Genomic DNA, 26,041 nt, shown 5'->3' with positions numbered 1-26,041 from the left:
TGGCTCATTGTACACAAATTGTCTGTCTCCACAAGGGAATTTTTTTCTATTTTTTTTTTTAATAAATCCCGAACCAATGTCAGCTTTCAAATCGTTAATAAAGTAAATTCCATTGAGTAAATATTGTGTAATAAGTGAGTTCGAAAAATGTTGATAGAAGAATCGAAGTTTTGATTAACAGTCAAAGCGCTCATATCATTTTTTACTTTCACGTCCATTGAGGTAGTTTCCATGTATTTATTATTGGATCAATTTTATTTATATAAGCTTATATGTAAATAATTATGCGTCACATAATGTCTATTAAGTTAAACCCAAAATTAAAGTAATCAGTTAAAGTTTTAGCTATTGAGTTTTAATATATGTAATATGTTTTGAGTTTATTGAGACATAAATGTCATTTTTGTATTTGTGACGAGCTAAAACATAAATATCATAATATAATGATAGACATTATTTATATATGAGTCACAGTCCACAGATCGCCAATTATCTAGTTCTCTACACCCCCATTACAGAAAATAGTTCTAAAGAAAAACTTTAAGAGTTCTAATAAAAACACGTAAATCTGGAAGATGACGTAATGATTATGGCTTTAGACACGCGTTCGCTTAAGTTTTCATTCAAATTCTTAATGATTTAGTATGATGAATTTTGTGGTTATATGAATTTTACCCAACAATTTCGATATTCAAATAAAAGAAGATGATTTCTTTTACAATTATAAAATAATAAAATTTAATTAAGCATACTTTACAAAATTTTATATCTATTAGATTTAAATGTGTAAAAGAATAGTAATANCATTAAATTTAGAAAAATGTATATTTAAACCTTCAAAATAACTTTTATATAGAAACAACGGCCATACATTCGGAGACCTTGTATAATGTTTGAGATCGAACACATATGTTCTTGGTGTCCAACAAATACAAAAATTTTACATGAGTGTTACTAAAAATTCTACATGCTTTAATATATTGATGATTATTTCAAACTATATAATATGTATCTTCTAGACATGAAAGGATATGTTGTATAGTAGGCCTTGCATCCGCCACACTATTTGTACATCCCAAGGCGATTTCGTAAAGCTTGATTGCTTGCTTTAGATCTCTTCCCTCCACGCAGAACTCAAAGCAGTTGTTCCTAATTTCTGCCTTCGATGAAACCTTGTTAGGCCATCCAAGGATATCCATCAACACGACACCGAAGTTATGTATATCGCTCTCCCGCGACATTATTTCTGTGTACAGCCGCTCCGGTTGTGGCGACAGAGACACCGTCTGCTCTGGGTCGTCGATGTTCATGACGTTCTCTGCCAGTTGGACGAAACCGTAGTTCGACAGATGGGCGGTGAAGTCAATGTCGATCATGACATTGGAGGATTTGATGTCGCCGTGGACATTTACTTGCAAGTGTTTTTCTCTCGGATGGTTTTGTGAGTGGATGTATCCAATTGATTTTGCAATGCATTGGATTATCTTGAGGCGATGCTTCCATTGTAAGGCAGTTTGGCCTTGTTCCCTTGCTCCTAATCAAGAAAATGTTTTGGGATGCATGCATCGATATCAAACTAATTTTCAGAATATTTTTCATCGATAAAATGCCATGTATTAAATGCATCATAGCTTCCAGCCTTCTTGAGAAAATAACATTAGATTTAAGAGTTAAGTCTAGTTGGAGATTTGATTTTCAGAAACCATGGAAAGAAATATCACAAAATCAAATTAAAATGATTTGTGAGAAGATTTGAATAAAAGGTGTTCAATTGATGGGAGTTATTTTAGACGAAAATTATTGTTAAGATAAAAAATCTTGAATTAATTATGAGGCATCTAAAAAGTCATGAAGACACTGCATATGTATCTTTATGCTAAAAACTTACCAGCAAGCAAATCAGCGAGACTACCCATGGGATAATAGCCACAAACCACAAATTTGATCCTCTTGGCGTACAAATAAGCTGAAACAGGCACCAAATATTGACACTGATTCCCAATCTGTGCCACCCTTTCGATCCTCCTCCCGAACTCACTCTTTCTTAGCACAACTCTCCTAAACCTTTTCACTGCACAAATAATCCCTCCTGAGAGAACTACTTTTTCAGTCATGGCTAATGGGCTTTCCCCCATAACCCCAATTGAAGCCCTCAAAACCTGCCTAAGTGTCATCTGCATCGACTCCGAAGTATTACCGTTTTTAGTATTATTACAACTAAACTTCTTGCTAAGAGAGTTACAACTGTAGGCAATGTCGTATCCTTCGAACGAGGTTAATGGGACGTCATCCATGTAACCTAACCCGAACTCTTCGTACCCGTAAGCAGAAGACATGAACCGGAGGCTAAATTCTCCGGCTTGAGGGCTTCTTTTATGTTTAGGGTTCAAAGCTCTGGATAACATCTTCTTTTTTACTTGAAATCTTCTTTAGTTTTTTTTTTTTGGCTTAGTTTTGTACGTTCCAGAATAAAGGTTTGCAAATCTTGAGGGTTTGGATGCCTATTTTATCGGGCATATCGGATGATTCTTATTGGTTTGAGGTGTTCTTGGTACACAACGTATACAAAAAATGAGTTTTGTTTCTTATAGGACGACCGGTTTTGCATCAATCAAATGCATATGTAATAACGAGCTAGATCTAGGAAGTTCCGTGAATTTAACTGTCTTTTGTGTGTCGTTAATAAATTAAAGATGTCGATTAGTAGACGAGTTTGGGTTGAGAGATTCTAATTTATAAAAAATTTTAAAAGGTAGCTTTGCAAAAAAGATGATATATTTTTTTTGGGCCCTGACTTCAAAAAAAAAAAAAAAAAAACTTGAAAGAAATTAACATGAAATGAGGTTTATGTTGATAATAAGATGTTATTTGAAGATTAAAAAGTTTTGTTTCCAAAATAGCTAGTGAATATAGAAGAGTTTGTTTTGAAGGGAAAAATATTTTTTCGTCTATTAATTTGTCTCATTTTGAGTTTAATCCAACTTACTCGTCAACCTTCAATCTTGGTGCATTAGTTTTTAATTTCATACTATTTTATTTGATTTGAATTTGACGTGACTCTGGACAAGTTGGCAATTTTTCGTGTTATGCCAACAATTCTTTGTATCAATGCCTCAAATTTTCAAAGTCACATCAATATTTTTTGTGACACTCCAATACCTTCGTTTTAAAAAAATAAAAATAATAAAAACTATTGCATTAAATTCGAACTTTGATAATTTACCGGATCAAAACCTAAAATAAGACATGTTGGCAGACAAAAAATTTATTTTCCCTGATTATGATTGGAATTTTGGTTTATGCAAAGCAAGCTGTGGCATGTGACGAAACTTCGTCAATTTATGAGATATGTACCTATGAATATTTCATTAATGTAAAATCATATTTGAATATTGTTACAAAATATTCAATATTTCATTATTTTTTATCCAACAATTGTAGGTATAGTTAGGTTTGAAAGAAAAATTAAACGTAGTTTAAATTTACTTAATTGGTTATCTTATCCATCTTGATGTGTTAAACATGTTTCATTTGATTTGAATAAGAAACGTCATACAATAAAATATTTTTATTTTAAATATTTTCGAAAAAGGAGAATCCATACCTTTCCTTATTATTTTAACTCAAATAATGCAAAATAAATATATATAATTCAGTGACAGATCCGAGGCATAAATTTGTGATCATTACCACGTAGTACAGTACAATATTATTGAATCTAAAATACAATTAATTAAGTTTGTCTTTGGATTGGATTCAGATAAATTATTTCATTTTTCAAATTCTTTAATTTGTATAAATAAGTGAATTTCAAATCAATCCATACAAGTTATACAATTTCAATAATATATATATATATAATTTTATATGGAAGACACCCATCATGCACATTTATATGAACACCGATGAGATTAGATCCGCTTATTAAATGTAGAATTTTGATATATTTCATCACATCCAATAGCTGAGTGACAACTCAGCAGTGCTCATATGGGTGTGCAAAGTGGCGTACAACATATAAAAATAATATAGTGTGTATGTATATCTTGATATTGGAACCCAACTCCCAATTAAGTCGTTACACCGTTCTCGGATGGAAAAACCATCTTTTTTGTGGCATTGTAAGAGATCCATTAACTAAGTACAACTTGTTTTTAGCGTGGAGTGCCATAATTACCGTACGGTTCCATGAACCATAATTGTCTTCAGTCAATAAAGGAGTAACAAGAACAGTTGAAAAGTTGTCAGAGTGATGAATAACGTAAAGATCGGTTTTGATAAGAGTTGAAGAGTTTAGAGATGTTTCTTTGCCAGCCATGGTGAAGAAATGATGGAAAAGTTTGAAATTGAACAAGAAATTATATGAGATATTATTAACCTGACACTAATACCATGTGAGAATGATGAGATCTATTACAAAGACAAGAAAGACATAAATAGGGTAACAAACTAATCTAATTTAGTTGATAAGATAAAACTAAATTTCAAATATGAAAATAACAAACAAATCTAAAAATGTTCATATCATCCAACAAATTCAATTTCAAGTAATGAACTACTGTTGATTTGTTAACTAGGAGCTTAATTTTTTTCCTTGTTCTTTCTCACGACCAAATAACACCAATATACCATATTCAGAGTGGAAAAATAATTTTGTATGCAAAGTTTTGTAGAATAAACATTTGAATGATGTGTTACAAAAAGTCCTCAATCTGGCTACGAGGTAACAAACATAATGTTAATAAGAAACTCAAATATTGATACATAGCCACTCAAATCCCTTCCTTGATACATGGAAATAACCATAATTTACCATATAATTTTAATCAAAAGATTAAACAAATTTCACAAACTCTCAGAAAGAAGAAGAGCAAGCACCTAGCTGCTGACTGCTGGTCAGTTCAGAACATGGCCATGGGCTCACTTCAACCGCGGCTCCACTCACATCAGAGCACTGCCATGGAAGATTTCGTGAACCCGGGGATCCACGAAGATCGATGTTCGAAAGACAGATCCCAGTAAATGGTGCATTCTTCAGCCCGTGAATCAAACCGGGTTGTAGAACCTTCTCTCCCCACACGTCCTTGATTGTGATGTCTTTCAAAGTTGGGAGAGCATTCGGATCATAGTTCTCGTCAGGGTGGTCTCCAACATCCCCCGAGATCTTGATCCCCTTTCGTGCATTCTCTATGTAAATATTAGAGAAAGTGATGTTTCGTATGATTCCTCCTCGGCCTACATTGGTTTTCAAATGGATCCCGACTCCCATATTGAACAGACTTATGTGCTCTGCTAATACGTCCTGGACTCCACCGGACGTTTCACTTCCAACAGCAATTCCGGCAAATGGCGACGAACCAGTTACTCGTCTAATTGTTATACCTTGACTAGGGCGATTGTAAACGATTCCATATTCATCCCACCCACTCTTCACCGCTACGAGGTCATCTCCTGTAGATATGTAGGAGTCCTCGATGCATACATGTGAGCTCGAGTCTATATCATGAAATAGGCAAAACAAAGGTAATAAATATAGAATATTAGTCATATTTCACGCGGAATAAATAAACCATGAAAGAAATACTTCATAAAAAACGTGATTTCCAATCAATTTCTTGACACATCTTACCCGGATCAATTCCATCGGTGTTGGGAGAGTCCGCAGGAGCCAGGATGGTAACATATTGAACGACAACATAGCTGAAAATAGTGAAAAGAAATGACTTAAAAGTTAAACCAGATGCTCTCTGTTTTACGGTTTCAAGATTCTAAATTTAAACCCAAATAAAAGGAAAGGGATGTCAAAATTAATTTGGCACGACAATACATAGCATAAATTTTAAGACAGCTCTCTCGATATTCTTCAGTTTATTAAAACTAAATGACATAAAATCACTGGCGCAGTAAATTATCTTTCTAACAACAATTTATTATGATCTAAGTATGATCAATAATTTTGGTAGTTAAAAACTGGGAAATGCAATGCTGTACCTGCAATACACGGGGTGTATGTTCCAAAAGGGCGAGTTCTTGAAAATAACATTGGAAATTGTTATACTTTTGGAGTTCACCAATTCGACAAGGTTAGGCCTAGTAAACCGAAGAGTTCTTTGCCTCCACATGTTCCACCAGACTTCACCTTGACCATCAATCGTCCCATTTTCACCTGTAAAAGTAAATAATGAACAATGGTTGAACAAAAACGATAATTTTCCCTCTGCAAAATATAAAACAGAAGGATGACCACATTATGTTTATTTAGTCCTTGAGATTATTTCACTCATACCGACCTGTGATTATCACATCATGTAGCCCATCTCCATGGATGAAGCTCATATACCTTCCTCCAGGCAGTTCTCTTCCTCTCCCATAAGAAGGCAAGGGATTTATCAACGGCCATTGATCCGTATCCTAAAGCATTGAGAATGCCAAAAAAAAAAAACAGTCAAGAAACACCACATATGTGTAAGAGTGAGAATAATAAAAGACGAGGTCAAGAAATGATGACATTGTTTTAGACATACGAACATAATTAAGTTCACTTAGAGTTTCATTATCATAAACAAGCAATCTCTAAGAATGAAACAGATGAAGGAATCTAACACAGGCAAGCAGTATCACCCTTGCACCATGCACTCAATATATGCATGAATAGTTTTGCACTCTTTTAGCAGAAGCTATGGTAATATAATATCATTGTTTAGTTCTTCCAAACGTATGAATAAAGGCATGATCTTTCATAACAAAGTGACAAACCATGTTGTCTTACCTAAGGGCAGAGGAAGAGAGAAAGTGAGCAGAAACAGTCAACATCTCTCCCTGTCGCATTTTACCACATATATGTATATTTTCCTGTAATACATCCAACATAATATGGTAGTCTCTCTCTATATTCATTTTCTAGCTTCTCCAATAGTCTTTTCATCTACAGTTTAAATATTTACTATTTTTTTCGAAAGATATTGTCTTCTCCTCTAGGACCGCTGGCAGGCCATGATGCATTGATGATGGTCTTTAACTGACAATAATATGCTCAAGCCAGCTCCTCGGCCCACGCACCTCTTGATGTGCCCCCTAACATCTTATTCTTCGCCACTCAATCGCAAAATCATGTAATAGCCTCTCATACCAGCTCAAAATCACTCCATTAAAATCACATCAATCAACATACATATGGGCCCAGTCAAGTTATCCATCGGAACTTTTAATCGCATCATCTTGTATGTTCATTTTCAAGAAAACTAACTCATATAACAAACTGATCAAAAGTTTCAACATGTCTAATCTAACTTAGATAAGTGGAGGAACCAGAAACCTAATGAATAGGCAAAACTGAAAATTAAAAATATTTAAAAAACAAGATGAGTAAAATCGTTTGCTACTTTTTTACAGAAAATAAAAATCCCGCACCCTACTCTATATAAAAAAAAAAATCGAGGGGGGCGATCGCACCCACCGCCCCCCTTTTGCTCCGTCTCTGGGTATACTGTAAACGGTTCCAGCTGGTCTCCCTCTCCCTTGACCAATATCTTATAACTTACCAACATAACCACTCACACAGCAATGAATTTCGCCAAGGGTGGGAGAATGCAAAATGCTTATAGTTTGGGACATAGTTTCAAAATGGCATGGGATCCAAGTTCAAAATCCTAATGGACATAACTCTATATATTTCTTAAAGCTGGCTGCCGTGCTATGTTACATATTTTTTTGCCCCGTGTCGGACCAATTTGTGTGTGCATGCCTTAAATATTAACTTCTGGCGCATAATTCACAATCATCTACTTAAGGGCATGTTAAGGCATATTACTATTGTTTGAGCCTCCTCTCAGTAGCACAGACTTTCCGAGAAAATGGTTTCTCAACCTCAAAGACATTCAAATCTTAAGGGAGATTAATGACAGAGCGGCCTTTTACCCACACAAGAAAACCCATAACAGTCCCAGAAACTCAATTAAACAAAATATCCGTACCACAAAATTTTAAGCGAGATAGACAGGATATATTCCAATGAGATGATGAAAGAGAACATTTGTATACCGGTGTAGCTTTGATAACAGCATTTCTAGCCAAGAACAGAGTCATGTGGCTAGTGAGATTAAAGGGTCCTGTTAAAAACTCTCCAGCAGGAACATAAAGTAAACTGCCACCGGGCCTCCTCAAATGCTGAATTCGGTATATTGCCTCCTGAAACGCTTTCGTGTTCAAAGTCACTCCATCGCCAACACCACCAAAATCCTCTATCGATATGACATCGCTTCGGTACCTGATTGGAACGATTCCCGAGCATGTAACCCACTCGGCATTGACCAATCTAGAGCAATTTGTCAACAGAGATATAACCACCCCAAAGGATAGCAAAATCAAAACAACAAGTGGGTGCTGGTGCATTTTGAACTGGTTCTTGATTATGTTTCCCGGATTCTTTGCAAATCTGGTGGGGGCTGAAACTTGTAAGCGAATTTCGTGAAGAAATGACACTAGAGTTCAAAGAAAAAATATTTCTTAATCAAAGTGGAGTAGGATTAAGCTCAGACGAAGTAGCGAAAATGAATTATTTATGAAATGCGTCACCAAAGTTCAGATTTTTCTGAGAAGCCAAACGGCAAGGATACAACAGAAAAATTCAATAATTTTCCGCTTCGACAAACGCAACACAGTGGAAAAGTCTGAAAAACTGCATGCTAAATCAAAGATCCAAATAATAAAAAAAAAACAAAGATCTAGAAATGATACAAAGACAAAACTCCAAACAAAGATCTCCCAAAATGATTAGACCAAATCTGCAATAAAAAATGAAAAACAGTCAGCACAACTCCAATCATAAAGAAATTGGGCTACAAAAAGCAGAAACTTGGTACAAAAATAAAAGATGCGGAAGAAAACATAGGGAAGTGAACAAAAAACCAGAATTCATACAAACACAAACAAACCCATTACTCTGTGTGCGTGTGGGTGTGTAAAGGTTACACGCGGAGCTCATCTTTGTCGTGAGGTAGCCGGGTTTCAAAGGGATAGAGAAAGTGGTCACCGAGAGGTAAGAAGGAATGGCCTTTATAATTATTTAACTAATATTTTATCATACATCAGAAGAAAAAGCGGAGATGCTTCATAATTTTATAACAATAATCAAGAGACTACTGACATACTTAATACCTATACCTATCAACGGATAACTTTTGCCTTCGCCTGATGTCCCCTCTCCGGTGTGGGTTTTTCTTTAAAAAATGGAAAGAAATACTGGAATTTGAAATTTAGTTTTATTTTTATATCTTAGAATTTTTGTATTGGTAACTTCAATCTTTTTTTTAAATCAACAATTAATACTGCAAATTGAGTATCACATAAATATAAATGAATCTGGAACTTTGATTAAATTGAAGCACATAATCATTAACGGTGATATTCCATTTATTATTAAAATTCAAATAAAATATTCGTAAAATTTGCAGAAATTGTATAATATATGAAAAAAGTAATTTGAGGTTCACAAATCACAACAGCATGTGGCGTGAGACTGAGCCCCTTACGAGCCTGAATTATGGAACAGGTGCACATGCTTGCCAGGTCATTTCATTAACATCATCCATTAAATTGTGACTTGTCTACCACAATTATTGCCTCATATTTTACACTGGTAAAAGATACACACATTGCATTATATGTAGTATTATTATTATTATTATTATTATTATTATTATTAATATAATCAAATAATATTAAACAATTAACACGAAATTATTTTCAATTTAAAAGAGTTATTTGATTTAAAAGATAAATTTTTTTAAATTTTTTTCTATATAAAATATGGAGTGACTTGATGAGGTTTTTAGTAGGATAAGAAGGATAATTATGGAATTAAATATTTTAGTGTCCTCCAAGGTAGTTACTCTAAAGATCTCACACTGAATGTGCACAAGATCAATCCAACCAAACCAAAATGTAAAAAAGATAGTAATAATCGAAATAACTCAACCGAAAAATGTATGAAAATAAACTTTTTTTAAAACCTAAACTCAATTTATTGATCTCTCTTCTGGGTGGTGATGAATGATGATATAGTTGCAAATGGGTCGGACGGTTAATTCACGGCCAACAAATTGGGTTCATCAAAACTAAACCCAATCGTACAGACCAAAAGATTAGATCGGTTCATGTTAACCGTGATCAGATCGAGGCCCAGTGGGTTCATTTTTTCATGTCATTTTTATTTCAATATTTCAGGAAACAAAATACTGTGAAATTTAAAGTGTTTAGAAAGTGATAGCATTAATTGATTTCTCGTCAAAGTATTTATGGCAATATATGTAAAATAAAATTTTACAAAAGGTAATAATCATATAAAACTTTGACAAAAACTTGTGTGAGACGGTCTCACGGGTCGTATTTGTGAGACGGATCTCTTATTTAGGTCATCCATGAAAAAGTATTACTTTTTATGCTAAGAGTACTACTATTTATTGTGAATATGGGTAAGGTTAACCCATCTCACATGAGACCCACTCTAAAACTTTTGACAGCACAGTTTTTTAAATTTGGCCAATAGTTTTTTTAAAAAAAATTTTTGTAGCAACGTTTTATTGTTTTAATAATAAACATACAAAAAAAAATTGTGACAAGTAACATATTTAGACATAATTCAACAAAATTATGTGAAATAGTATTTTATATATTTTTGAAATATTTAATTTATATGTTTTTTATTGTATACAACTGTGATTTTTTCTAAGTTATTATTTATTTCAAATTTATAATAAAAATTTAATTTTGAATAAAAAACATAAATAATAAACGTTTAAATATTGTAAATAAAATTGGAAATATATTATTTTAATATAAAATAAGAATAAATATAGATAAGTAAATAACAATAAATAACAAAGTGTTATTTTTAAAATGAATGTAAGATAATGAAAATATTATTATAGTATGTATGTGACAGGTGGATGCTCCAGGAAAACCAATCCAGATCAAAGACTTGGAATACTAACTTTTTACCATTCAACTCTAAACCTACCAAAAAACAACAAAAATAAAATAAAACGAGCAAGCAAAAGCCACCGATTCACAAACAAAAGTTTATTAAAAAAAGGAAAAATCACGAACAAAAGTTGATACATGCAGATTCACTTCAACTGCACAACGATGACGCTGATGTTGTCTCTGCTTCCCCTGGAAATGGCTAGTTCGACCAATGCTGCCGCTGCCTCTGAAGCCCCGGTTCGATCGTGCCGCGGCTCTATTCTACCACGTAGACAGTTCTTTACGACTTGACACGCTATCCTATTGCACAACACATCCCACAGGCCATCTGTGGCTATTATGAGGAAGTCGTCCGACTCTGTTCTTTTGGCGACAATGACCTCGGGCTCTGAGATTACATACTTTTTCAGAGAGTAATCGCCTGCATGTGATATATATGAGATCAACAAAGATCAGGTCTTCTCGAATAATATAGTGCACCAAATACAAGTGTTCAAGAATCAAGTCAACTTAAAACAAGATTCAGTACAGTAGATGATGATATCTGCTAAAGAATATGGCTACACATTCTTGATGATAGGCCACAATAGAATCATGGGTCACGGGTCACGCTCGTCTCCGCCAGTCTAAAGGAATGTTAGAAACCTCACGGATTTTTTCTTCAACAAATTTGTGAAGGAAAGATCCAAGTATTTTATTAGAGGTTGCAATCTCCCAAGACAGAAGGGATTTGATCTCGATTTAATTAGACTCCATTTTCGGTTATCTTACCTAAGGATCTTGAAGTGGCAAGAACTCCTTGTACACGCCAGCCGTTCCAGTTTAAGATGTTTCCTCCTGCAGCTTCTATTCTCTGCTTCTCATCCGGTCGGTCCGGCTAATATAATCCAAATATTAAAAATAGTTATTATTAATATTATTATATAAAGCACGAAATATCCCTTCTGTATATAATATTTTGGCATGTCATATATCAGAACAAAAATCTAAAAACGACGGCCCTGAAAAAATAAATAATTTTTCATAACCATTTCAACGAAAAATAATATTATATATTTCATGCAATCTCATTATGAAATCATGAATTTTGTAAAAACAATGACCGACAGAAAATTACTAAAAAAATCTTTATTTTAGGATTAATAAATCAAATTAATTAGAAAACGGAGAAGACTGTCATGAGTGTCACCTTGTGATCCCTCGACAAAGGCACGGCAGCTCCACCCCGACCGAGCACCGCCCTGGAATCTCCACAATTCGCCACTACGACCTCCTCCTTCCCCACCAGGACAACCAACGCCGTCGACCCCATCTCCGCCGCATTCTCCTCCTCTGAAAACTCTTCATCCATACTCCTAAAACACCCCGCCATCACCTTCTTCCAATCAAATTCCTCCACCAACGGCGAATTTCTAGCCTTCTCTACATGCTTCTCCAAAAAAATATGCAGCCTCTCGCAGCAACTCTTGGCCACCTCTGCACCGCCGTGCCCGTCGTAAACAGCAAAGAAAGAGTACTCCCCTGCAAACCCGACAGGCGGCACCACCGCCACGGAATCCTCCATCACCCTCCGCCGCCCCATCACCGACACGTGCCCAAAATCCAAGCCATCACTCTTTCCCTCAGAAAACCCTTCTTCTTCACATCCAAATCTGTACCCTTTTCCACTGCCGATATCCACAGACTCAGCCGACGAAACTGACGAATGCAGCTCCGAACCCTGATCATTCTTAAAGCTGCCAGCCTCCGCCTTCAAACTCAAAGACTTGAGCCTCTGAATCCGAAGCCTATTCCTACGGGATCCACGTGCCCTTCTGGCATGCAGAGAAGTTTCCTTGCCGGAACCTGATGCCATCTTTTCAGGATCATCTTCTCGCGGTAGTCTTGGCTCATGCATGAACGACATTGGAAGCGGCGCAGAAATGTGAGATCGTAGGGTATAAATATGGAAGAATATATAGAGCTACTTGTCTGTGTATGGGAATTTGTAGAGAGGAAGAGAAACGAGGCGGGGAGAGCGACACGTAGTTTGTAGTTGCATCGGAGAGAGGAAGGATTTCGCTAGATAGCCGCTAATATACACGAGTTGGCAATTTCAAAATACAACTTAAGTTTTTGTTTTCTTTTGTTTTTGTTTTTTTTTTCTTTCTGATTTTCGTTTTTTTAAAGCTTATTTCTGATTTCACGTAGCTATCGCATCTTACTTTTTCCTGTGGGGAAAAAAATATATTAACCCAAAAAAAAGGGAGTTTCGGTTAATATATAATTTTTCATAAAATATATAAGTGATTGCCATTGTTAAGAAGGAAGATGGCGATTTCGAGATGTATATATAATTACAATATATCTATTTTGAAACGGTCTCACGGGTCAACTTTGTTCATATTTACAATAATAATTAATATTTTTTCATAGATGACCTAAATAAGAGATTCGTTTCACAAAATTGACTCGATATACCGTCTAACAAAATTTTTTGAGATAATAAATAAGCAAATACAAAATCTCTAATTATATAACTTATCCACACTCTATTTTTTGTTAAATACACTACATATTTATTTATTATTTTATAAATGGGAAATTATACACTTCCCTTTTTTGTTCTTATTTTTAATTCTAGTAAATTATAATTGTTTCGATTAATAAATTAGTTACTTAAACATAAATTTCTTTTTTATTACCATTATTTCTAAAAAATTAAAAATAAAAAAAATACAAATATTATCTTCAAAAATATTTACACAATCTAATCCAATAGATAAGCGTCACGATAAACACATTTGAAAGATAACATAACAAAATTATATATATACGCACGCAATAAAAACACCACTTTTGTTGGACTGTTATTCCAAGCAGAAAACAAGGTGTTCCATAAAATTTTGGTCCCCCTCGATATACGTTTCATCTATTATGTAAATAGTTTTAGATATTTTTCACCGCTCTTATATCTTTCTTTCTATAACATAAAACCCAGGAAATTTGGTGAATGGGAGATGCAATTTATCTTAATAATATATAGATCGGCCATGTCCAAAAACAATTATTTTCTTTCCCAATAAATAATTGAATGACGGGGGGTCCCACTTTTTTCCTAGGATGCAAATCTTTACGGACATATCAATGATTCCTATTTCGAAGACAACTTTGTGTATCGAAATTGAGATTTTTTTGGAGCATAAACAAAAAATTTGTCAGTCAGCTATATGAAATACTTGCAAAAGGATAAGTATATTTCGATTTTTAGACGTGTTTCTGACACTGGTGATGAACTAAATCTTGAGATTTTTTTAAAAAAATTAATCTTTATGGATTTATGCCAATCTAGATCTTCCATTTATATCATATTATAGTATTTCCTAGTTGCGATATTGACCCGAAAATTGTGAGATGGACTTAAGATTTGGTTTGGATAGGAGGATTTGAAATACGGAATGAACTTTGAAATTCATCGTAATGTTATTTTAAAATTGATTTATCAAAATGTACGGAAATAGATATTTAATTATTATTTGTTTACGATGAATCCCATTTATCGGAAAGCTTTTATTTCTATTCCCCTTATAGATATCATTGATTGAAATGGTTTAGATGTTTTGGCATCTTTATTTATTGGTGTTATGATATATTTTTTTTCCATCATTTCAAAATTACAGTTTAGTCTCTCGCTATTTTTTATAACTATGATATGTGTTTATTTAAATATAATAAATTCAAATTACATGTAATGTTTTTACAATTATTTGAATAAAAATCTAATTATTTATTAAAAAAATATTATATAAACACACCACACTATATTCGATATACATTAATTAATATACATATGAAGTATCTTTGTCATCCAGATATATGTGTCCAAATTCCATTCATGTTCCCAGCCTGCTGAAACTTATGTCAGATAAAATATCTGAAGATACATCGATCATATCTATGTTCCCTCTCAACTTCCAAATTTCTATGAAATTACTTAACATTTAAAACATAGTAATAATCCCATGAAATAAAATGTTGCACATCTATTACTATTTATTAAGAATATCTTTAACAAAACAAAATTAATTGTTATTTTGAAATAATGTGTTTTCGCATTCACCGCTCTTATATTTTATGAATCTGACACTTATCTCTCTTTTCAAGTGTAAAAATTATAACATGTTAAGGATTGTGAGTGTTAAATACACGATGCAAAGGAGATGAATTCAAATTACTCATCATTTAATAATCATGTAATTTGCCATACATTTTTTAACTTTACATGCATAGATTCATTTGGTACGTACGATTCACTTATATGTGATTGGAGAGAGCGTTTCAGCTCAGTTCGCCGTTCCTGCTGAATGATTCAAAGCTGCTGTGTTCCTTGAAGAGACGGCGAGCTCTTCAGATGAGTGGCTGTTCGCCGATGCCTGTTGTGTACGATCGAGTGAAGCAAAACGTTCATATTTTTTAGGTGACTATCATCGATAAAACTAACGTGTTGGAATTGAATAATTAATAAATAGATAAATAATATAATCAAATAAACATAAGTTTAAATAGATAAATTATAGATATATTAATAATATATGCTCTCACAATGATTGGAGATCGCATTTTACGATTGGCTTTTGATGATGATATTTTAGCTAAGCGGAGTATATCTGTATAGGCCTGTAGATTTAGATTTCATTTATATTTATGTATACTATAGACTTGTACAACAGTTTAAATAGATTTAGTCTTACCACCTTTTCATCTTCTTTTGTATTTTGCCAGTTTCATGTAGATAGACAGCTAGGCATCTGTCAAGCTTGGCACAACAATGTCGATGTTTTTTTCAAAAAATATATCATATAATATAATTTAAGACTTTTCTCTCCTGTTTTGTAGTCTGAACTCTGAGATGTTTCTACTGTATACAAATTCAAGAAATACTGGGAATATGTATCGATTACCAACAAGAGAAATCAGAATCACGAGCTCGTCTCCACCATTTCTTCAATAATTACAGAACTGGGACTCACCATCGGAGGCCCCTTCTCACGTCGCTCGAGTTCCTCAAGCCTGAATGTGACGAGTCGATCCCAATTCCCACCTTCAAACAGCACCCCCGCCTTCCCATCCGTAATCCTCTGAACAATCCCACAGTACATATGGAAAGGATTGTTCGGATTCTTCACGATAGCGATCATTCCGGGCAAAATCAGCGGCAATTCCGGGGGCTTGGGTTTCTTCACGAGACTTTTATCGAACACGAACGATTTATCCTTTTTGGGGGGTGGTGGGTTTTGTGCGATGAACATCTCGAGACCCCTTTCACCCCCTGGGAATCCGCCTGTCAAACCCAACATCTCCTTCCCGAATCCATCTTCTGGTATGTTTGAGAGAGGCGATGCCTTATCTTCTTCCAATTTCGACGCAGTTGCGAGTTGGGATGATTCGGATACTGTTCTCTCGAGCTCTTTTCCGAGATTTTCTTCTCCGTTGCAAAGGCCTCTCCCCCCCATTATTTCGTACAGATTGAATTTGGCAGTGGGAATGTTTTTGAGTCGGGATTTCGTGTTTTTGTAAATTGGTGATTTCTGGTTGGTGATGATGGAATTTGATCTGCCGAGGAAGTGGGACTTGGGCAGAATCGGGGGTTGAGGAGTTGGGAGCTGGAATGAAGCAGCCATGACCATTTTGTTTTGTGTTGTTTCGGTGAAGAAGAAAGGATTTGAGTGAATTCTAGGGGAGCTTCAAATTGTGGCCACAAGTCAATTTGGGCTTATATCTGTTTGATTATTTACTCAAACCACTGATTTTATTTTAAAGAGAAATGAATACATGATAATACTATGTCTTGTTCTACATATTTTTAGTAATATTTCTATTTTTAAAATGTTAATCTTTATTTTTCGATTGCTTTTAGAGTGACATCATTCTTACTTTTTTAGGTTTTTATCTAATGTATGAATCAACTGAATCGAATAGAATATGACATAATTTAAAGATCGAATTCAGTTAATTATAATCGAATTCGAGCTCTATTTGAAACTCAAAAATTTAATTTTTTTGATCGATTTGAATTAAACTTTGAATTCGTTTCGAAATATTCAAACATATTGGAGAACTATTTGTAATGAAGTTAGTCGTAAGCTGACGCAACATGAGACCCAACACATATCCATTGACCACTACTGGTCATGGCTGCAAGTTGGTCCAACATGAGCTATGATCCATGCCTATGTACCATTACTCATAAAATATATCACTTTTAGAAAGTTGTTTCTTTCGCCTCCCAACACTCGAACTCAGTACTTCCAGACTTAAATACTTATATTTTCTATTGGTTGTGATAAAAGCATATCCAAAATTGTACATCTAATATATGAATGACATTTCATTTGTGAACACAGAATTAGGCATATTAGGTGACCATAATATCAAAATATATATATGAATTTACTCGGATTCCTCTATTTGAATCTGATATCTAATTTTCCATCGAATTTAAATAAAATTGTTGTCCCTCCATATTCTAGTTGTGCTCGACACTTGATCTATTCGATTTGGAGATTATTAGTTTAATTTTTTGTTGTTAATTTATTGATGTGTTTGTTATTTAATTTTACATGACTATTTTAAACTTCCTATGTCTGTCAAATTAGTTGTGGATTGATTTATATAATATGTTAATCCTGGAGAATCAACAGGGGGTGTAGCTCATATGGTAGAGCGCTCGCTTCGCATGCGAGAGGCACGGGGTTCGATTCCCCGCACCTCCATTATCGTCTTTATTTATATTTTCGATTTTCGAAAATGCGACTCGAGATCTCTCTAGTTTGAGATTATTTATTTTTTTAAGCAGTGTGAAAATGTCTTATAATGTCTGACTAAGCATTTTTACACATAAAATTTCATCTAATCCAAAATATATTTCTTGATATACTAAACACATTAATATATTTTTATGCTTGTGTTTATTATTATACCGTCTAAAACATATTTCAAATATTTGGAGAACTGAAAAATGAGTTAGGATATTTAAAACAATGTTTTTTTGGCCTATTAAGTACTTTAATTTACATGATAAAATCATGAGATCAATACGAATCGACCCGTCTATCCTTCAAAATTTTGAATTTTGAGTATGCATTTATCATCTGACCATTCACTGGATCGATGGATCATATTCTAACTCGATTCGTTTTTAGTATATTTATTATTTCGATTTTAGCAATCTAATAACATTATTAAAGTGAAAACAATTAGCTAAGGGATTTGGGTTGAGCTGTCAAAACAAGTTATGCTCATCGAATCGGTTTGTTCATAATATAAAATAAGTGAATTGAGTTGACAATATATATTTGCCAAAGCATGGCGTTCTGCCAGATTGGATACAAAATTAGACCGGCTCCCCAAACTTCGACCCATTTTAACAGTGTTAGATTTGAACAGGGCTTTACTTGTTGGATTTTCATAGAACCAGTATAGATCTAATTAGACTTGGTTCAACTGGGTTGTAAAGTAAGTTCAACTCAATTGACAACTCGTCGTTTTTATTAATGTGAAATCATTAGGTGAAAGGTAGGGACGAACCTAGAAAATTGAGGCTGGGGAACAAAAAAAAAATTAAAAATTTTAGTTGGGACAAAGAAAAATGAAAAAAAATATAAATAATTTTAAACATCTAATCAATAAAATTACAAAATTGTGGGAATAAAGTGGGTGGCTCCATTTCCGGTGAAAAGGGCTACTACTAATTAAATAATTGATAGCATGTAATTTTTTTAAAGTTAAACTTTCCACTGAAAAATATTAAACCGATTCAAATCATGGAAGGATTGCCTCGCATGCGTGAGATGGTTCTGGGTTTTATATATATTGTTATTATATTAAATTTATTATTAAAATTAGTAAATATGTTGATTGAATAATTATTAAAAATAATAATCAATTAAATCGATTATATATATCATACAATTATAAACTAATTAAATTTAAAATTCTATAAAATCGAATATCAAAGTGAAAATTTAATAAAATATCATATGCAAACATTTCAATATATTTAATAGTTATAATAGTAGATAAATATATTAATACTTGATAAATATTTTCTTTTATAGGATGTTTATTATCCATGAGAAAATACTGTTTTAATAGAAAGTCTGTTTTTATACACATATGTATTACATTCTTATAGTGTGTTTGGTTTCATGAATTTTATAGAATTTAGTTGGATTTGGAATTAGAAATGTCATTTTGAGTGTTTAATATAATAAAATTTTATAACGAAATTGAGATTTGGTGGGATTTGATATAATTGAATGAAATCTTAACGAAAATGAAAGCGGGTTTTTATTAGATTTGGGTTATATGAACTAAAATAACTTATTTTTTCTTTTTAAAACTAATTGAAATATCATTTCATAAAAACAAAAAACAATATATTTAATTTACACATACTTTATCGTACAATTGAAATTTTTTTTTTGAAGTTATTTAAAAATATTTATATGTTTTAAAAATTATTTAAATTTTTTCTTTTTATTGTGATTCTCGATTATTTTTTAATACTAAAAACTTAATTTATCATAATCTGATGATTTTATTTCAATTTTTTTATAAAATTTTTTCATTATTAAAAAATTATTTTATATTTAAAAATAATTTTTCTTGTATATCACGTATAAACAATATATGTATATTAAATATTATTAATAAAATACAAATTTTTTTAAAATATCATATAATATTAATTTAAATAATCAAATCTAATTATTAAATAATATTAGTCAATCACCACAATAGAATACAAAATCTATTGATTTTAAATTTCAATTCCATTTTTTATTCTTCCAAATACCGTGTTAGGAGTTGAGTTCACGTCAATTAAAAATGAAACCAAAATCTAAACCAAATTTCTTCATCCAGCCAACCACCTAAAGTTGAATCCGGTTTCCGTACCATATTCCATGGTCAGGCGGTCCATACATTACCAATTGGCTAAATCCATCGCAGGGTACCCACGTGTTGTATATATATTATATTACCAGTGTGCACTATTTGTGTACACAGCATCTCTAGAGTTCACTTTTTGTTCCTTTCTGCATTTTGCATCTGAAAAATCTGATCAATACTCAATTTTTGTTCCGGGTTTTTCATTACTTTCGATCAAAACCATGTCGCGGAGTATACTTGTGACCGGGGGTGCGGGATACATCGGAAGCCACACTGTGCTGCAGTTGCTGTTGGGAGGATACAAGACGGCGGTGGTGGATAATTTGGACAATTCTTCCGAAATTGCCATCAAGAGAGTCCAAGAACTCGCTGGTGAACATGGATCCAATCTCACTTTTCACAAGGTCCCTTTTTTCTCAATTTCTCCTTATTTTTCTTTGGGTTTTTATTGGGTTCTGTGATTATTGGTGTTTGGGTTGCGGTTTGCGTGGAAAGAGTCGATCTTGATTAGTATTTCTGTACTGCAGTGGTGTTGATATCGTAAAGTCTGAATTTCTTGGAGTTTTAATTGTTTGTTAATCGGTGGATCTGTTTTATTTTGGGTAGTTTCTGGTAATTATGGCTTTGAAGGTGGAGGGATTCTTGTTGATGTGTAAACATTTTAGCTTCGTTATGATTTTAGTTTTGATAGTGACGCTAGATTGGGTGGACTAGTGCAATTAATATGAAGAGTGAGATATTGGACTGATTTATTGCCTATGATGAGTTTGATAATTGATCCACACTTTTCTCTCTGAAATACTGTCTTATGATAGATGAACTGTGATGGTGTTTTTTTCTAACTTTTAACTTCATCTCTATGGTATTTGTATTTGATTGCAGATAGATCTGCGGGATAAGCCTGCACTTGAGAAGCTTTTTGCTTCTGAAAAGTGAGTATTTTTGTTGGGTTTGTATTATTTTATTATTTATCTTCAAATAAATATCTGATTGTAGTAGGGATTGATGACGAATTTGGATTCATGGACTCTAGTCTCACAGCCGAAACACTCATTTTGCTGTTACTCTTTCCATTGATGACATGTATCATTGTTCTCCTATTACCGAGGGGGCAAGATGTATAGCAGATGTAAGATTCTATAGAGGAGTTTGGTTTTCTTTGGTGTAGGCGGAAAAAATAACACATTCATTGTAAGTTGATTATATGTTCAGGATAGTTAAAATTCAGAAAGTCATGTATCGTAGTGAGATTCATGAATAGCAACCGCTTAAGAAAGAAACAAAATAATCTTTGAATGATCATGAGCAGATGTCTTCCAATTGTGGGAAACTTAAAATATTGGATTGCATTGGTCACATCTGGAAATACCAAGAAAACTCTATTTGGTTCATTGTTAATTGATTGACGGTCGACAGTAGCAGTCGTCAATAATTTTGGGTTGTTGATCAGCTGATACTAGGTACCCAAGTTGGATTGTCATCTTATTCCTCAATATCGGCTGTCTTTAGGGACGGAGTCAGAAAATAGAGGTTGTGGGGTCTTTTAGGGGAGCAAGAGCAAATATTAGTGGGAAAGTGAAAAATATATATAATTAATTTTATACTCCTAGTCAATGAAATTAAAAAATCGAGGGGGGTCGCACTCACCCGTCCCCACCTTGGCTCTGTCAGTGGCTGTCTGGTTCTTCAATTTTCATATTTAATTTCAATTTTTTCATTCAGGAAAACAATGATCTTTATATTTCTTTTACGGTCTATATTATGACCCTCATCTCAATTTAGATCTCCGGGATAGCTAATGAGGTTTAACTTGTCGCGAGCTAATGTTATCAATAGAAATTTGATTCATTATCAATAAATCAGTAGAGGGATTTTTTATATTGGTTCTTCCAAACTTAAGCATTGACCCCACTTTTGCTGCTGACATTGCACTCAATTAAGGTTTGAGGCTGTTATTCATTTTGCTGGATTAAAAGCAGTTGGCGAAAGTGTGCAGAAACCGTTGCTGTACTATGACAACAACCTTATTGGCACAATTGTTCTACTAGAAGTCATGGCGGCACATGGCTGTAAAAACGTACCTGTCTAAACTATATCGTGGCTTCATGTATATATATGTGTTATTTTCAGTTGATTTCTTGTCTTAACTGGATTTACTTGTACTTAATTTTCAGCTTGTATTTTCATCCTCAGCTACTGTTTATGGTTGGCCAAAAGTGGTACCATGCACAGAAGAATCCCCCATAAGTGCTGCAAATCCCTATGGACGTACAAAGGTAATTGTCAGCATATGTTTCGAGAATGAATCTCATCTAATGATATTAATATGCGGTCGGGATTGAACCCAGAAATTTGGGAAGAGGGGCGAGATGGGTTGGCTCAATGCATAAAATTTCAAAAACTATTTGTTTGCCCCGGCCCCTGGTGGACTTGCTGTCTCGCTCCTTGATTACGCTGATCTAGGAAGAGAGCAAAACTGCTTCCTGTAGTTAGCCTATGCCTTGTTTATTTGAATTCCTTGAGAAGTGTCATTATCGAATTACTTGACAGTATTTTATTTATGCAGCTTTTCATTGAAGAGATATGTCGTGACATTTACCAGTCCGACTCTACATGGAAAATCATATTGCTGAGGTACTTCAACCCAGTTGGCGCACATCCTAGTGGCTATATTGGTGAAGATCCCCGTGGGATTCCAAACAATCTCATGCCCTTTGTGCAACAAGTGGCTGTTGGAAGGCGGCCAGTCCTGACAGTTTATGGGACTGATTACAAAACAATAGATGGAACTGGGGTAAGTATGCTGATATGCTTGGAATTTAGACAATTCTTCTAGTCTTTTATTTGTTGATTTGGTATTCATTATGAATGGATATGAAAGTACATGTGCTTTTTGTAGTTGGGTTTTCATCATATTTTTTACAAATTAGATTGTTTCTGCATGGTACAATTATTAATGTTGTGGTTTGCAGTAAACATTTTCATTCAAAATCAGGCTGAAAACTTGTGTCCTAAGTAAATAGAGTTCATTGGGTATGTTGGTATATTTTTTTCATTTATAATGATTCAACTGCCAGTGATTTCCTAGGTACGTGATTATATCCATGTTGTTGATTTAGCCGATGGTCATATCGCTGCTTTGAAGAAGCTCGCTGATCCTTCTGTAGGTACGACCCCTAATTTGGGTATTTGTTCAACAGTTATTTTCCTATCTAATTTGAGGTCATTCTTTTAAGATTCTAGCGTGGCTTAATTATCTTGTACAGATATTTTTAGTAGCATGTCACATCTTAATTCTTAAAAATACTCAAATAAAACATTTATAATAGTGGTTGGTGAAAGTTAACTTCACACCTTTTTCTGAGTATATACGGATAACAAGAGGAATTCAAGTGCTTAGAGATGCATACTTCAATGGATTGACTGATTATGATTCCTCTCGAGCTAGAGTACTTTTCTTTTACCCCGTTTAGGACCTTTGATTTGATATTCTTTCCCTCAATTAGGTTATCTCATGGTAATGCGTTAACTGCCTGCAGGTTGTGAGGTATACAATCTGGGTACTGGGAAAGGTACATCTGTGTTGGAGATGGTGGCAGCATTTGAAAAGGCATCTGGGAAGGTTTGTTCTTGAGAAAAGTTCATCTCACTTGAGATTTTGACGTTCTAAAAATGGCCCTTGATGCTTGTGTCCTTGTATTTGTTTTTATATCATGTTCCTCGGTACACTACATGTTTTTTTATATCATGTTCCACGGTATGCCCTCTTGCATAAGTTCATATCATTTTTGTGTGCTTGTTCAGAAAATTCCACTGGTGATGGCTGATCGACGGCCTGGTGATGCTGAGATTGTGTATGCTGAAACAGGAAAAGCTGAACGTGAATTAAACTGGAAGTAAGTGTTAAATCATTTTGAGGCATAAATAAATAACCTCATTCTGACTAGCACCACACAATCACCGACTTCCATCTTTCAAATGCGAAGTACCTGAATTTGGCTAACTTGAAGGGTTCACATTGTTGCAGGGCGAAATATGGCATCGAGGAGTTCTGCAGAGACCAATGGAACTGGGCCAGCAAGAATCCTTACGGTTACGAGGCTCAGGCTCCTTAATCTGCTAGCTGAAACATGTGTCGTCCCGTTACCGTATCTTCTACTGACTGGTCATTTTCTGTCTTGCTGTTTTCATGACTTGAGGTGCTACATATACGTTATTGCCCTGGCCTTGAACCAAAAGAAAAAAAAAAGAATCTTGAAAGTCTCGTTGATTCAGGCTTAGTTAGCCAAATTTTAATGAGATTGTTTGGGAGAAAAAATTTCCCGTCTATTGTGTCTACTCGTAAAACCTGCTTTTATTGAAATTAATAAATTCAGCGACAATTTGGCCGATCTCTTTCTTTTATCTTCTTTACATGGAAATATCATCTATTATCCTGACAGATTTAACTAATTATGTTTTAATATTACTTAATACATACATGAGATATGTACTCTTTGCTCTAGTTTGGTACGGTGGATAAGATAGGGAATCCTCCTTATCCTATGTTAGGTAATTTTTTAGAAACCTCATGATAATACCATGAGCTCATGATAAATAATTTTATACAAGGATAAAATATCCATTTTATGATATGTGATAATTTTAATTTAATGATAAAAACACCACAAATGATTTAATTGTCCTCAATATATAAAAATCCTAAACCTTATCGTTCTCTAATTTCACCGTCCCATCAAATAAATATTTTATTTATTTATATATATTATATAATATGATAATAATATAAATGAACTCGAAATAAATATATAAATGATTTTTATAAATCTTATTAAAATTATTAGTATCACTCGATTAATCATAAATATTTATATTTGACTTGACTCACAAAATCAAGTGCTCATTTATCATATTATATATAATATAATATACAAAATTAGATAAAAATAAATAAATCATGCAAGCATTGTCGGCGCATGAACATATAAGAAATATGAACTCAAGCAACAACTTTGAAATTATAAAATTTGTTCTGATAAGGTTAATTTTGTCATTACAATCTAATATATAAATTTAATTACTCTTATTAAAATCATACCAAACATTAAATATAATATCATACATCTTATTTATCTTTAACGTATCCTTATATTATATATCACATGTTTATCTTATCATGTGTACTATATTACCTTTGATGATACTATTTTAAAAGTAGAATTTAATCAACATCGATGTTATTTGCGCCTCATCGGTCGTTTATGAATTATAGACGCGTCGTTTACGTAATTTGTGTTTGTACTCCGTGTAATGTAAAAGTTGTGTGGTGATATCTCGCCATTGGCATTAACTGGGTCTGATATGATCTACGTGTTTGAGCATCGAACAAGTATAAATCTTGGTATTTATAAGGTGTCCTACCCAGATGTATAGTATACTATATGAGTATTTATATTTTTTTAAAGTTGCTAATTATGTGTTTATACTTGTGAGTATAATATTTTTTTATGTTCTTTTGTATTCGTATTGAAACGATTATTATTATAAACTGACATTGTGTTTAACAAAGTGAAAAATATGAAAAATACGAAATTGATAAAATTTAAAATGGTTAGAAAAAAGACTGACTTGGTGTTCAAATAGGAGAAGTTTAATAACATTTGGCAAATTGAATATAATGTATTGTTTTATCTTAAATATAATGAAAGATCTATTTCATAAATAAGTTATTATAAATTCGAAAATAGAGTATCCGTAGCTTGGTTTTAGTTGTAAGGGTGGATGTTGACGTCAATAAATTTATAAATGTAGTAATTTAACTTAAATATAAGTTATAATATGAGCTATTAAACAATCGATATGAGCACAAAAAATTTTAGGATAATCAAAGAAATTTGAAAAAGTGTTAATATAGACATGATTTAAATAAAATATGTAAATTTTGTGAATTGTTTTCTTTGTGTTAGCTGTTTACTTTGCAATGAATTGAGGTAATATTATTGGATATTTTCATTGATTCTCTTTGTAATTGCTTAAATTAATATATTTGGTGATGCATTATGTACTATAGGTTAGCTGGTTTTTTTTTTTTTTTTTTTTTTTTTTTTTTTTTTTTTTTTTTTTTTTT

General features: G+C 33.2%; 5 protein-coding genes and 1 non-coding gene across 8 annotated transcripts; 2 read left to right on the top strand and 4 right to left on the bottom strand.

Moving 5' to 3' along the window:
• Positions 1–922: 922 nt before the first annotated feature.
• On the bottom strand, positions 923–2,501 carry LOC140968443 (probable inactive receptor kinase At2g26730). Its single transcript, XM_073429387.1, has 2 exons — positions 1,889–2,501; positions 923–1,534 (listed from the first exon to the last, which is right to left on the bottom strand). Exons 1-2 carry the CDS (start codon positions 2,403–2,405, stop codon positions 993–995), a joined length of 1,059 nt encoding a protein of 352 aa, XP_073285488.1. The 5' UTR covers positions 2,406–2,501; the 3' UTR covers positions 923–992.
• A 2,188-nt stretch (positions 2,502–4,689) lies between these two features.
• Positions 4,690–9,155, bottom strand: LOC140968495 (probable polygalacturonase). Of its 3 annotated transcripts, none has more exons than XM_073429478.1 (7): positions 8,920–9,155; positions 8,737–8,783; positions 8,041–8,434; positions 6,291–6,411; positions 5,992–6,166; positions 5,630–5,700; positions 4,690–5,496 (listed from the first exon to the last, which is right to left on the bottom strand). In XM_073429478.1, the coding sequence occupies exons 1-7, from the start codon at positions 8,935–8,937 to the stop codon at positions 4,856–4,858; spliced, it is 1,467 nt and encodes a 488-aa protein (XP_073285579.1). In that variant the 5' UTR covers positions 8,938–9,155; the 3' UTR covers positions 4,690–4,855. The 3 variants fall into 3 exon arrangements, with proteins under 3 accessions (XP_073285579.1, XP_073285582.1, XP_073285581.1); XM_073429481.1 differs by having other exon boundaries at positions 8,934–9,155; XM_073429480.1 differs by having other exon boundaries at positions 8,941–9,155.
• Positions 9,156–11,126: 1,971 nt separating this feature from the next.
• Positions 11,127–12,889, bottom strand: LOC140968497 (probable protein phosphatase 2C 8). Its single transcript, XM_073429484.1, has 3 exons — positions 12,173–12,889; positions 11,755–11,860; positions 11,127–11,404 (listed from the first exon to the last, which is right to left on the bottom strand). The coding sequence occupies exons 1-3, from the start codon at positions 12,887–12,889 to the stop codon at positions 11,127–11,129; spliced, it is 1,101 nt and encodes a 366-aa protein (XP_073285585.1).
• A 2,904-nt stretch (positions 12,890–15,793) lies between these two features.
• Positions 15,794–16,726, bottom strand: LOC140968524 (NAD(P)H-quinone oxidoreductase subunit S, chloroplastic). The gene has a single exon (XM_073429519.1). It carries the CDS (start codon positions 16,647–16,649, stop codon positions 15,942–15,944), a length of 708 nt encoding a protein of 235 aa, XP_073285620.1. The 5' UTR covers positions 16,650–16,726; the 3' UTR covers positions 15,794–15,941.
• Positions 16,727–17,662: 936 nt separating this feature from the next.
• Positions 17,663–17,735, top strand: TRNAA-CGC (transfer RNA alanine (anticodon CGC)). The gene has a single exon. It is a non-coding gene; the product is annotated as a tRNA-Ala (tRNA).
• A 2,139-nt stretch (positions 17,736–19,874) lies between these two features.
• On the top strand, positions 19,875–24,305 carry LOC140968520 (UDP-glucose 4-epimerase GEPI48-like). The gene is made up of 9 exons (XM_073429517.1): positions 19,875–20,318; positions 20,797–20,846; positions 21,856–21,991; positions 22,089–22,190; positions 22,481–22,708; positions 23,003–23,081; positions 23,454–23,536; positions 23,719–23,810; positions 23,942–24,305. The coding sequence occupies exons 1-9, from the start codon at positions 19,929–19,931 to the stop codon at positions 24,027–24,029; spliced, it is 1,248 nt and encodes a 415-aa protein (XP_073285618.1). The 5' UTR covers positions 19,875–19,928; the 3' UTR covers positions 24,030–24,305.
• Positions 24,306–26,041: the final 1,736 nt, after the last annotated feature.

The sequence above is a fragment of the Primulina huaijiensis genome, unplaced genomic scaffold, assembly GCF_012295235.1.
Source record: "Primulina huaijiensis isolate GDHJ02 unplaced genomic scaffold, ASM1229523v2 scaffold37281, whole genome shotgun sequence".
NCBI lineage: Eukaryota > Viridiplantae > Streptophyta > Magnoliopsida > Lamiales > Gesneriaceae > Primulina > Primulina huaijiensis.
This window is presented reverse-complemented; position numbering and strand designations above follow the sequence as displayed.

Excerpts from the sequence above, each read along its gene's own strand:
- LOC140968495 (XM_073429478.1), bottom strand. Across the intron at positions 6,412-8,040 it reads CTGTTATCAAAGCTACACCG|GATACGGATCAATGGCCGTT; the intron begins GTATACAAATGT and ends TCAATGCTTTAG. Across the intron at positions 5,497-5,629 it reads CACCGATGGAATTGATCCGG|ACTCGAGCTCACATGTATGC; the intron begins GTAAGATGTGTC and ends TTCATGATATAG.
- LOC140968520 (XM_073429517.1), top strand. The coding sequence starts at position 19,929 with ATGGTCAGGCGGTCCATACATTACCAATTGGCTAAATCCATCGCAGGG. Across the intron at positions 22,709-23,002 it reads AAACAATAGATGGAACTGGG|GTACGTGATTATATCCATGT; the intron begins GTAAGTATGCTG and ends GTGATTTCCTAG. Across the intron at positions 23,082-23,453 it reads GCTCGCTGATCCTTCTGTAG|GTTGTGAGGTATACAATCTG; the intron begins GTACGACCCCTA and ends AACTGCCTGCAG.
- LOC140968443 (XM_073429387.1), bottom strand. The coding sequence starts at position 2,405 with ATGTTATCCAGAGCTTTGAACCCTAAACATAAAAGAAGCCCTCAAGCC. Across the intron at positions 1,535-1,888 it reads TCTCGCTGATTTGCTTGCTG|GAGCAAGGGAACAAGGCCAA; the intron begins GTAAGTTTTTAG and ends TTTCTTGATTAG.
- LOC140968497 (XM_073429484.1), bottom strand. The coding sequence starts at position 12,889 with ATGTCGTTCATGCATGAGCCAAGACTACCGCGAGAAGATGATCCTGAA. Across the intron at positions 11,861-12,172 it reads CTTTGTCGAGGGATCACAAG|CCGGACCGACCGGATGAGAA; the intron begins GTGACACTCATG and ends GGATTATATTAG. Across the intron at positions 11,405-11,754 it reads TGCCACTTCAAGATCCTTAG|GCGATTACTCTCTGAAAAAG; the intron begins GTAAGATAACCG and ends TATCACATGCAG.
- LOC140968524 (XM_073429519.1), bottom strand. The coding sequence starts at position 16,649 with ATGGTCATGGCTGCTTCATTCCAGCTCCCAACTCCTCAACCCCCGATT.